The sequence below is a fragment of the Podarcis gaigeae genome (assembly GCF_964106915.1).
Source record: "Podarcis gaigeae genome assembly, chromosome: 2".
Classification (NCBI taxonomy): domain Eukaryota; kingdom Metazoa; phylum Chordata; class Lepidosauria; order Squamata; family Lacertidae; genus Podarcis; species Podarcis gaigeae.
In genome coordinates, this window is record NC_139679.1 from 71,227,285 (window position 1) to 71,240,087 (window position 12,803).

The 12,803-nt window shown below is 41.6% G+C and overlaps 1 protein-coding gene across 4 annotated transcripts in view; it reads right to left on the reverse strand.

Moving 5' to 3' along the window:
• The window catches only part of RNF123 (ring finger protein 123), an 87,495-nt gene that overhangs the window by 61,857 nt on the left and 12,835 nt on the right, over window positions 1-12,803 (reverse strand). For 3 of the 4 annotated variants that reach the window (XM_083726166.1, XM_083726167.1, XM_083726168.1), the window contains exons 7-19: window positions 12,403-12,488; window positions 11,037-11,123; window positions 9,639-9,706; window positions 8,801-8,926; window positions 7,939-8,053; window positions 7,329-7,433; window positions 5,242-5,367; window positions 5,028-5,120; window positions 4,758-4,831; window positions 3,309-3,426; window positions 2,962-3,061; window positions 2,345-2,406; window positions 369-440 (exon numbers count right to left, since the gene is read on the reverse strand). In XM_083726166.1, the coding sequence (XP_083582292.1) occupies window positions 369-440; window positions 2,345-2,406; window positions 2,962-3,061; window positions 3,309-3,426; window positions 4,758-4,831; window positions 5,028-5,120; window positions 5,242-5,367; window positions 7,329-7,433; window positions 7,939-8,053; window positions 8,801-8,926; window positions 9,639-9,706; window positions 11,037-11,123; window positions 12,403-12,488 (1,232 nt within the window). Of the gene's footprint in view, window positions 1-368; window positions 441-2,344; window positions 2,407-2,961; window positions 3,062-3,308; window positions 3,427-4,757; window positions 4,832-5,027; window positions 5,121-5,241; window positions 5,368-7,328; window positions 7,434-7,938; window positions 8,054-8,794; window positions 8,927-9,638; window positions 9,707-11,036; window positions 11,124-12,402; window positions 12,489-12,803 lie in introns of all 4 variants that reach the window. The other variant, XM_083726169.1, reaches the window with a different exon arrangement.

Here is a 12,803-nt window from a genome sequence, read left to right on the forward strand (position 1 = left end):
TGAAGAGAACTGACATTGTCAGATAACAAAACCAAACTGAATAGAATGTAAGGAGTGACCGTGTGTTCGTATTGCATGAGTTGAGGGGCCTTGATAAAGAAATCATTCACTATGAACTTGACACCTTGGTAAACCACTGCTGTGTGGAAATTTCCCAATTTCTGCACAGGACAAACCGTAGCATGGAGTCCATCAGCCCGAAATTTAAGAAGTCATTACACACTCAACAAAGCACCTATAGTGTCCAAGCTGCAAACATGTCTGCAGCTACGGCTTCTGACAGATATAAGATTGTGTCCTTCTTCAGACCCTCCAACAGAAAGTGTGACCGAAGTCAAAGTGGAATGAAGATACTGTTCTCAGCTTACCCCTCGGTTGCTGGCATTTTCCTGAAGAAACTTGCGGAACTTATTTAGAAAGATGTATCTGGAAGCTCCTCCCTGAAACAACCAGTGTTTAAAGTCAGTTGAGTTCCATCAAGGTGAAAGAACAACCTAAAATTACAGTATTTCTTGGGTTTGCCTGAATTATGATCACTTGCTCATCTGATGTGAAATTTGCCTTTACAGGTAAGTCCTTAAAGACAAGTGTATACATGTATTCTCATAACTTGCTAGACTTGCACTAAGCTGAGGGAAATGCTGTCTGCTGCTGCCTTGTTTCAAACGGCTATTTTAAAATAAACTGGAGTTCAGTTTGAATTGCATATCTGGTTTTGTTATTACTTATTACTGCTTGTTTCATTATGAGCTGCCCTCTGGGTTCTACTGGGCCACATAGGCATTATATAAATCAATTATTAAAAAAGAATTCTCAAGAGCTGCAATATCAAGTGATGGCCATCACAGACCAAGAACCACACACAAACCTTTTCATTAGGATGCACACTTCATAATGCAGCCTGCTTTGGGGTGACATCAACTGGAGCACTGTTGCACTTGTGTTTTTGAGTTAAAGCAACCACCTCACATGACTGGTCTTGAAACATCAACGGAATACATTTTTATTTACCCAAGTATTTACTGTTTAAAACTGAGAGGCTGAAGCAGTAACAGTATGGGTTTCAAACTGATTTTGTTATTAAATTCTTTATATTCTAGATGCTTTGTCGGATTTTTTGGGTGGCTGATGTGTGTTGCTTTGTGCTTCTTGTTGTATACAACCCCCAGCTCCTCTGGAAGTCTGGTGATTTACAAATATCCTAAATAAATAAGTCACCCGTCATTACTTCAAAGAAAATTCCTCTTCAATGGAGGCAGCTCACATGATCAGTTGTGAGTCATTTAGTGATGAGGAGAGTGTGATATACTGCACACGCATGCATGAAACCTATCCTAAGTCAAGCTACATAGCAGTGTTCTTTGGCTGCCTATCCTCAGAGAAGTCACCTTGTATGAATGCCCTGCTCGCCTCCATTACTAGCTCTTTTGGCTGCTGTACAGAAATCCAGTTCCCTAATCAGGAAGTCCATTCAGGATATGTACAGTTCCACACTGCCATCATTTGGTCGCCAGTGCAAAGGAGATGTTCATAAATCATTTATCTAGGCTTTTATTAGGTGTCCCACCTAACCACATTAGATCTTAGAAATTCCACTCATATTCTCAGCATTATCATTTCACACAGACTCATGAGATGCCAGGGTACTGGGCAGGAGTCATTAGCCTGTGTGCCCTGTATCCAGTAAACAATGCTGTCCGGTTTAGCATTGTACCCAGCAGAGAAGATAAGCTGCTAATAGCCTAATCTGAGCAAACAGCTTCTAGTGTACAATAGTTTGAGCCTCCTCACTACATTTAATATCATGCTATCAGAAATGAATGTGGTATTCATTTCTTACTATTACAATGATTATTTATTATACTTCTTTCCCACCCATCACCAGAAAGTACCAGGACTGATTTATATTGCATTATAACAATGTAAAAGGCAAGACAATTTACAATCAGAAGAAGACAGTGGGTACAACAGAATATATAATTTAGGTGCTAGATGCCAGGGTAAAGGGCTGAGTCTTCAACATATGATGAAAGCTATATAATAAAGAGTGTCAGACACATCTCTGCAGGGAAGAAATTCACAGCTCAGGGGCTGCCACAGAGAATGCCGTCTCCCAGGTTTCCATCTCCTGAACTTCCAAGTGCCAATCTTAACAAACAAAAGAGGTTTGTACAGAAGGAGACAGTCTTCCAGATATATGGGGCCTCAGTTTTCATGTGACTAAATCTTGTTCTATGGGGAGATGCAGGCAAAGCCCTTTGAGGATACATGAGAACCTCAAAAGGCAAGCTGCTCTCCAGTGTGACTGAAATACTCTGCAGATAATATATGCAATCATCCTTACCCCACCATGGTCTTTATTGTTCAACAGCAACTTCAGTATCTGCACTTGGAGTTCTTCCACCACTAGAATAAACAGAACAGTAATGATATACACTGCGTCGGGTAGCAGCCACCACCACATTGCTACAGAGAAACTGACAGTGGCCATATTCAAGACCTGCATAGAAACTCCCAAGAAGAAACTGACCTCCCCAAATTATTATACACATCAGTTTGTTGAGCTACACTCCCCAAGTGGCTCTGGACAGTCTTTGGAACGACAGGAGGTAAAAACATTATCAGTGGAAAACTTAGTGCTGTTTCTAAATGAAGTTACTAGTATTGCATTTGCAAGCAGGGGTGCCAATGGCACCTGTAACACAGCACTGCCCAGCTAATATTTTATAGCATTTATTTATAGTAATATTTTATAATATTTATATTAGTTTATTCAAATATTTCAAATGTGGGTGTCTTGGCACAAAAGGCAGTATACAAATGCAATAAATTAATTAATCGTGGCTGGCAATTATTTCTCCATACTCTGTGAAAGCTGTGCTCTAGCACTGATCAATATGGCTTCATGCCATATTCTAAATTGCCCATGAGATTTTGAACGCCACTATCCCATCCTCAGACCTTCAATGCGTTTCTTGAGCCGCTGGCATCCTCTTTCATACGCTCGCCTCCTCAGTCTCTCCTCAGCAGTCTCATCTTTTATCTCTTTACTTTCTTTGCCCTGTGTTTAAAAGATACGAGGTTAACAGAGTTGTTAGCAGAAGCCAAAAAGGAAGGACAGGAAGGGCTGTAAATGCTCATGAATGCAAACACAGCTAGTAAGAGAATGCAGCTGTATAAAGGTACTAAACAAATGGTTATTTGCATAACCTATTATGTGCAGAAAACACCTAGATAAAAGGCAACATCTCTGCAGTTAAGCTAGGACAGCCCTTAAATCTACCAGCAGTGGGTGCCATATTCCTCACCTCTTTGTTGAAGCGGTTTGGCCACCAAGTGGTGGGAATGAGCTCCTGTAAACCAGCCTCCTCCACACGCAAAGGACTCTTGATGTAAAAAAACACAACTGAGCGGAGCACATCAAATCTGCAGAGAGTTAAGGGAGTTGTGTGGTAGTTCATATAGATGCACCTGTGGGATCTATGTCACAAGCAGCATCCCTGCAATAAGTTAAGAATAACTCCACACACAGGACCATGTGAAAAAAATTAGATTTCCTGAAAGCAAGTCAACTCCATAGGGTACTTGAAAGCTGTAATGACTATATCGTGCAGCAAGGAGGGTATTTGGGGGGAATGAAAGAAGAGGTGGAAAACTGTGAAAGGAACTTCTGCAACTTTCTGCTTATTTTCATCAGCTTCCAATGCATGGGGACATTGAAGCAGCTATCCACCCCACTTCCCCCATGTTAGCAATCTGCTGCTGAGACCACCTTGTGTATGTTCTCAAAGCTGTTATAGAATTTGCGCTATTATGGTCGGTCTTGAGTGATGCTACTGAGACAGAAGCCACACCCTTCCAAATAATTGGGATAATTACAAAAGGCACATGGGGAAGGGAAGCAAAGGAATAATGATCAGCTCATACATAGATGTTATTTAACTATTGTCAATGAACAGAGCATTTATCTAGCAGGGTAGGCCAGGTAGGTGTATAGTGTTGGAAGAGAGAATAAGTGAAAAATAATCCTCTGGGCATGCTGGCTGTTCCATGAATGCAGCCAGTCTACTTTTGGGGAACACTGGGATCAGATTTGAATATTAAGGGAGAGACCCCAGCTCCATGGCACAACATGCACTTGCCTGCAGAAGGACTCGGGTTCAATCCTGGCATTGCTAGTTAAAATATCAGGCAGACCCTCTCTGCCTGACAGCCACTGCTAGTCAGAGCAGGCAATACAGAGTAGGCAAAAAAAGGTGGTGGCAGTAGTGAAGTTAACAAGAAGCAGGGGTTATTTTGGCTAGTCTGGCTGCCTCTCTCTGGTCTCATGGCACAGAATACAGGCCATGTTATCACAGTTATATTTTTCCCTGAAAGTGAAAGAAACTGAATCTGAATGTATGCAAAGAACGGGTGATACAGTAAAGTGTGATCTCAAGGACCTCACAGTGAAGATGCAGCCATTTTGCCTTGGTCAAACCCTTCCTCTCCAATTTGTGCAGAGGCCCACCTGAGCTGCATCTGGTAGTAAGGAAATAGCAACACTAAGATATAGAAGCGACTAGGGCCTCTTAAATTTAGCTGCAGGTGTGTGCAGTCACAGGAAAAAAGGAAACCACGTCCTGTTACAGGGTGATGTTTCTGTAGGGCCTACACATGAATCTTTTTGTCTGTCTAAGCAAGTTTGTACCATCAGGAGATTTGGATGTATGTGAAAAATATTGTGGGTTTTTTTTTTTAAAATAAAAAAAGGATACAGGACATTGTGAAGCAAGTACTTCCTGGATTTCTCATGCTTCAGGATAGCAATAGTGAGACGGAGGTAGTGAATCTGGATGGAGAAGAAGAAAAAAGGGAAATCAATATAAGCTGCAGTGATACATGAGGAAGAGCTCTTAAAACAGCATATTTAAAATGTCTTTACAACATTTTCAAAGCTGTAACCAGTCAGCCAAAGCAGCTCCCCTCTCACTGCATGAACTTTGTTCTTAAGGGTTTCGACCGGTGTTTAACAGAATAATACTCACCTGTAAGCCTAGATCAGGAACAATGGGAGAGAAGCGGTATGCCCTGAGCAGGGACATCAGCAGCTGCTTGAGGCATTCATGTACTTCATAATCCTGAGGGAGGAAAGAAACACTTTCTTACTCAATAGGAAAGAAGATACTGGGTCAGTGAGTTCCTCTGGAGAAAGGAAGAAGGGTCTCTTTCCTTGAGAGTAAAAGCACTCCAGTAGCTCACCTCCATGAGAAGCCACATGAGATCCAACAACTGCTGTATAAGAGGGTGCGCTTCCACAGACCCTCCGCCTTCCAGGATGCTGAGTAGGAAGTTCATGAGCACATCTTCCACCAAGTACACTTTGCACTGCAGAAAAGAATTTATTAAAGCAGAAGACTTAACAGAATAACTTTATCATGATGCTGCAGCAGAGTCAAGAACAGTGAATACTCTGTGCTGCTGCAGCTCTGAGGGGGCTCACAGCAGTCGTTTCTCTAGACTACATTGAGAACTCCAAGGACAGGTTGTCCCACATCCCAACAATGTCCCTTTACTCAGGATCCACCTTCTGATTGGTTTCCAAGAGCCACTCCCCCCCACTCATAATGTTGCTATTTCTTTATTATTTATAAACTACGTTTCCATTTTTTAAAAATACAGTAAGGTAGTACACAGCCAAAACAAAAAAAAAATTCCTTCCAGTAGCACCTTAAAGACCAACTAAGTTAGTTCTTGGTATGAGCTTTCGTGTGCATGCACACTTCTTCAGCGTGCACACGAAAGCTCATACCAAGAACTAACTTAGTTGGTCTTTAAGGTGCTACTGGAAGGATTTTTTTTTGTTTTGACTATGGCAGACCAACACGGCTACCTATCTGTAAGTAGTACACAGCGTACAAAATTACAGTCAGAGCAATAAAAACATCAATAAATAATGGTTGGTAAAAAGAAACTCACAGTGCAAAGCTCTGTCTGAATGACACCATTTTTAGACTTCTAAAAGAAGGTAGGAATGATGTCTGCCGAAGCTCAAATGGCAGGGAGTTCCACAGGGAACAGCCTTCCACACTAGAGGCTCAGTTCATAGTAAAGGCTGGCTGAACCTCGTGGTTGTGGGGAACCACAATAAGTGCCCCACCAGAGGATCTCAGTGGCCAAGGTGGAGCGTAAGGGATCAGATAGTTCTTAAGGTATTTTGGGCCCAATTTAGTGTTTTGTGAATCGACAGAAGAACCTTGAACTCTGCGCAGCAGCAAACTGGCAAAAGATGTTAATGAAAATGATAATATAATAATAAATAATAAATGAAGTAGTAGTTGTTGTTTATTATTTATACCGCACCCATCTGGCTGGGATCCTTTGCTTGCTGGTTAATCTACTCAAAAGGAGTGAAGTGCACAGATGCACATGACAGACTGCAGCACTCGCTGTATGTGAGCACTGGAGTTGGAAATGCTGGTGCTCGGTGGCAGTGCACATGCTTTGCATGCAAAAGATGCCACATTCAATCCCTGGTGTCTCTAGGTAGAGATGGCACAGATTTCTGTCTTTAACGGCTGAGCAATGCTGCCCGTCAGTGGGGAGCCTTTTTCATCCCGAGGGTCACATTCCATCTTGGCCAATGCTTTGTGGGCTACATACCAGCAGTGAGCACAGCCAAAGCAAGAATGGGTGTGGTCCAAGTGGATGCAGCTGCTCAACTCTATCTATTATATGCTCCCCTACATAAATACACGTGTCTATACTTTCCCACCAGAAAACTATTTATCCCCCAGCAATCAGGCCTGACCAAAGCTTTTTTGAAACCTAATTGCTAGATAGGGATGCTAGTGATCTTTGCGGAGATGGCCGCTTAAGAGAGGATGGTTAACTCCTCTTTCCCTGGCTGCACTCTCCCCCACAGCAATTAGGCTTAAAAAGAGCCTATTTGTGCCAATGGAAGACTGCTTTAAAACTTAATTTCAGGATGGGGTGTGTATTTTTGGTGGGGGGGTTGCAATGCATGGGGATTCTTCTGAAAATGCCCCCCAACACCACAATTAGACTTTTGTCTCCTATTGCCATCAACAGGAGACTTTTTTCAAGCCTAAAACTTGCAGAAGGATGGGGTTCAGGAAATGGGATGGCATCATGGACCACTGGTTGTCCACTCCTGGTGTAAATAACTGATCTAAACATCCCAATGGTGTGACCCTCTATTAAGTCAGAGAATTTGTTGTTAAAAATTGAATTCACTGGTGAGGAGGAGAAGTTCACTCTCATCTGTAACTTTGTAAACAGTGGTGGAGGATCCTGAAATACATGAAGTAACACTGGGGGAAACTTACCATAAGGGGAGCAAAACTGTTAAAAATGTGTGCTAGGGTGATTAAAACAGTTGGTTCCCCCTGGAGTTGCCACGTGGAAGCCTCTTTTTCCACCAGCTTCCCTTCCTGAAATACATAACTCAGGGTTACACATTTTTAAGAGATCCTAATTCTACAAGAGTGTTTCTTAAGCTTGAGGAAGCCACTGGGATTCTGAGATACACCTTGGATTTGAAGATTGCAAGATTTGGCATCGGTTAGGCCAGAGGTTTTCAACCTTTTTGAGTCCACAGCTCCCTTGACCAACTACATTCTTCCTGCAGCACCCCGTGGGGGTTTCACCTGGCACCATCTTCTTCCTTTTTCTTTTAGTACCAGGGGAACCTTATTATCTGCCCAGCACAGACTAATAAGATTTACATCATGCTCAAATTTTATCACTGCTTTGTTTTTGGTGTATTTTTATTCTTTGTAAGTCAGTTGAAGAGCTTTGGCTAAACAGCACGTAATAAAGGCCCTCGACAAAATTTGAAAAATGAAATTAAATGCCCCATACCTAATCAATCCAATGTGCAAACAGTTTTTGGCAAGGCAAGTCTGAATAAACATAACATTGAAAAGATTATCTCACCGTAACATCTATTCCAGTATGAATAACATTTTTCAGGTACCCCAACAGTTTCTGTGCTTTTGCAAGATCTGCAGCTGGTTTGTCCTGTAAGGGCCGATATCCCTCCACTGGATATGTATGAAATTATTAAGGGGGAAAAACCACAGAAGGCAATCTACCCCTCCTTCAAGGAATGATCCTACGTCCCCAGGCTTTCCTCTGCTGCCAATCCTTGCTTTCATCCACCACACCAAGCTTCTAGAATGCTTGCCACATTTATTGGTATTTCATATGCCTCCAGGTCTTGTCCCACCCTTGCAAAGCAATCTATACCAAGCACAGCATGTATTGTAAAGGAATTCAAGGGTGATTGCTGCTTTCTCATTCAGGACGTCTTTCTTATTCACACTGACCAATAATCACCTTCATGATCATTCAAGAAGGTAGTATCTGCTGCTAGAGATCCAAACTGCCTCCTGAAAGTATAACATTTCTGACATATTGACAAGAATGAGATTCAAACTTTTATTCATGCTGGCAAGAAGAGCTTCAGCTACAGAGCTAGAGGCCCCCTGTCCAAATCTTAGCATAACTACAAACTGGCCTTAGACAAAGCCACTCTCAGATTGTAATAAGGATAAAAAATAATAGTAGAATAGTAGGAATCTGCCTTATGGGGGCATAAAGTATGAGATAAAGTGAGTCGAGCATATAGTATTTATATAGCACTTCTCCTAACTATTATTATGTTACTGAGAACTAGTGGATGGCTGGAAAGGTTTAGCATAGTTGTGGCCTGAGAAGAGAATGATACTTTTCAGATGCCAACATTGCTCGGGAAAAATATTTCTACGGTTTGGTTAAAACTATTGTCAAAGGATATCGGAGAGGCCGGCTACCAAAGTTAAAAGCAACAGATTCCTTGAATGACAGGCTGATAGCAGGGAAATAGGCCATGCCAGAGCCTCGTGAGATGTTATCAAAAGCAGTCCCCAGAGACACACCATTCCTGAAAAAGAAAATAAAGAGGGGAAGGAGACAAATCCCTAAAGTTTTAACACACCTTGCCAAGAATTCTATACACAAAAGACTTATTTATCTGACATTACACAAAGGAAGAAACAGTCACAGCTTAGTGGCTTGTCTTCTGTATTATGACAAGTCAATAAAAATAAAAGCAGATTCTGAATCCCAAGTGCAAAATTCTCCCATTGCTTTGCCTGAGGATCTTAGGAAATAACTTCTTGCAGAGACACTTAGAAAAATATGAATTGTTATTGCTGGAGCTCTGTTCAAGGTCCTGTTCAGCTTAAGAATTCCACGCAGTGACTCAAAGTGCTCTATAGAGCTTTCTGTGTTGTACAGCTCCACACAGTCATGTTAAAAACAACCACTCATGTTGATTACTGCTTGTGTAGATCTAGTTTTATTTCTCTATTCATCTTTCTTGCACCCATAACAACATTGTACCAGGAAACATTCCCTATCAGCATCTAAACTCCTGTTCAGAAGTGATGCACTACAACTTTTTGAAACAATTTAGATGCTGTAAGGCAAAGGACCTTGTTGAATGCAATTTTAGTAGAGGATTATTGAGAATGAAGTAACTATTTACCCTTTAGTGGAGCTTGGTTTAAACTCTCAATGAATATACTTAGAAGCTGAGAGGACAGAATATAGCAGACTAGCAACATCTAGCATAGTTCTATAAGGGTGCTTACAGGCAGAAAGAAATGCTTCCCTCATCCAGGTCTATCAAGCAGCTGACAATATCTCCTGCTGCCCAAGACTGCAGAAAAAAGAAAAGATAATTAGATGGGACTTGGGGTATGTAACCAATGTTGCTAGGATACTGTTAAAACATATAGAGATTGCTTCCAATTCAGTCAAGAAAAACTGTACAGGTCAAGAGTTCGGCTGCCATACTGAGTCATTGTTTTAACTTTTTACCCCCTTCTGTTGCATATTGCGGCATGCAGAATTCTAGTTCTATATTACAGCAGGCAAGGGATATGAGATGTGCCATGTGTTTGCAAGCACACACTCAGTAGGATGGCCATTTTCTATATCACGGATGGGATCTTTTTGGTACCGCAGGCCAGATTCCCATGAGCCAACTTTGACAGGTAGGTGAGTGGGACAACGCACCTCCCAAATCATATGGTATCATGTGACATCACATGATTGACAGGAGGGTTGTCCAACCTATGTCTCAAAACAGTCTGCAGGCTTGGGGACTCACAGCATAAGACATGGTGCCAGCACTGTGCTTGGCACTTTGGAAAGCTCAAAGCACAATGCTACCAAAGTGCTGCTTTCTCCTCTCTCCCCCCACTGGAAGCAGAGAAGAAAGAAGCCGGCATCATACAGGCATCACTGCACGAGAGAGAAATCTCTATTAGAGCCAATGTCTGCATAAAACAGTCTTCTTCCCGGTTATGGATAAAAAAATGGGGGTGCTATTCAACTAAGTCTTACTCAAAGTACTTTCAATGAAATGCATGAACTTAAGTTAGAGCAGAACCACTGACATTAAAGGGCATAACAGAACTAAACATTGAATACCACCTCAAAGGCAAGCAAATCTAATTTTCCCCTGATGCTTCCTTTGGCTGTGTGACCTGTTCCTATGAGGGACAGATGCACGCAGCCAAACTGAGCAGGGTTTAACCATTGCTCATCAGCTGCTGTGTGAGGGGTTTAAACCTGCTAGAAACAGGTACCCACAACAATGCAATAACCGGCACTGATGTCACTGATTGACAGGTGGACATGATTGGAGAAAATGGTCTCACAGGCCAAACTCGTTCTGCTGGTGGGCCAATATGCACAATGGAAGAGAAATTGGTTTTTCACAATAAAATTAAATACAAAACATGAAGTTTAATAACAAATAAATTCTGACTACACCACCCAATAAGAGTCTCCAGTTCTACTGGAGACTATGAAAACCTGGAGACAGTCAGTGTTGAGATTACCAAAACAGATAAACTAATAATCTGATTCAGTGTAAGACAGATTTCTGTGTTCCTAGTTCTTGAAACAAGTGAAGTGGTTCACAGAGATACGCAGACTACATGCTTAGTACAGCAAAAAAACAATTAGGGGCAGACACTCACTTTACCATAGTTGGTTGTGGTTACATTCCATTTGCGCACTCGATTCCCATCGTAAGCATATGAATCTGGAGTGTCTCCAACTCCTTCCTATGCAACATGAAAACCAAAAGCAAACCTTTACCAAAGATCACAATTAAGATTTTGCATTCCAATAATATGCCTTCTTCAACCACTGTCACTGACATACCAAAAAGGACTGAGAAACTTGTAGGCTGGGAGAAACAGACCTGAGAGAAACAGTCATATGGGTAACATACAAGGTGTGACCAGACAGTTCGGTGAATGGTCACGGAAACCAGACAGCGAGAATATTCAAACATACAGGCCTTAAAAGTAGGCCCCCTCAGATACAATGCACTGTTGACAACATTCGTAGAACTGTTGGAAACTTCTGGAGAAGTCCTCTTTTCATACTGCTTTTAGTTCCCTCGTCACAGCAGCTTGGATATGTGAAATGTTGGAAAATCTGTGCCCTTTCAGTGCAGATTTCAGTTTTGGAAAAAGAAAGAAATCCGGTGGGGCCAGATTAGGAGAATATAGAAGGTAGGACAGCTCAGTAACCTCAGTAATGATTTCATGTGGAATATGCAATTCTTCCGCCATCATTCGGATGGAGAAACGCCGATCCCACATCAATAACTCATGAATTGTCAACATTTGCCGCCACTTTGCTCGTCGACGGTCTGCCAGATTGCGGGTCTTCTTCGATAGTTTGCCGCCCTTCATGGAAATGCTTAAACCACTCATACACTGTCTTTCGAGTTACAGCTTCATCTCTGTACACAATTGTGGGCATTTTGTGGGTTTCTGATGCCAATTTACCCAATTTGAAACAGAATTTCATATTGACTCTCTGCTCCATTTTCAATCACATTGCACTGCTACTAAACGCTACCGCATCAACGTAGGCCTGTCAACCATGGCGAGACATGTGCGCATATGTTAGCTGAGATACGGAGCAACGTCTCCCATGTGTCTCTGTGAATCCGGCAGTTCCTATTATCGCATACAGCAGTGATTCACCCTACTTTCCAGTCACACCTTGTAATATACCAAGCATCCATGCCCATTTCTGGTAAGTATATACACTAGTAATTAGGTCCACTACTATATCCAACTTAAGTAGAACACGAGTTATGAAAAGGAATTACAGGTTCCCTATTCCAAAGAACCAGATTATATAGATATTGTCAAGATTTCAGTTCCCATCAGACCTAGCTAACATGGGATGATGGGAATAGTATTCTAACAAGGGGCCACAGGTAATTTCTGGGATTTCCAGCCTTGGAACTTCAGGTAAAGAGTGATGTCTAAATGTAAATACAATAAGTAAGAAAATAAATAAATAAATATGCTCTTGCATTACCTCTTGATTGAATCGGCAATTGAGAGTGCACCAACCAATTTGCATAAGGCCTTGGGATGAAATCAGCACCTCATAGATCCATTTTCCTAAAAGAAAATATAGCAGCAAATGTGTCAAATGAAAAATTCTCCGTTAAACGCTATTAGCATATAAAACTAGAATAGTCCGAAAGTTTGGCAACCAGAAGAGTTCAAAAGGATGAATTCATTTTTCCAAAACCCCTGATTGATTTGTTTAGTATCACACTACCCTACAACAAAAAGCTGTCTGGGTGGCATGTCCAGTGTCTGACATTTTCTGCAAAAACCCGAAACGAATGCGGCCCCAAAATTAAAGTCAGGAATTTGTTTAAATCTCATTGTTAATAAATTCTCATCTCAAGTTGCTGTTCACTAGCAGCA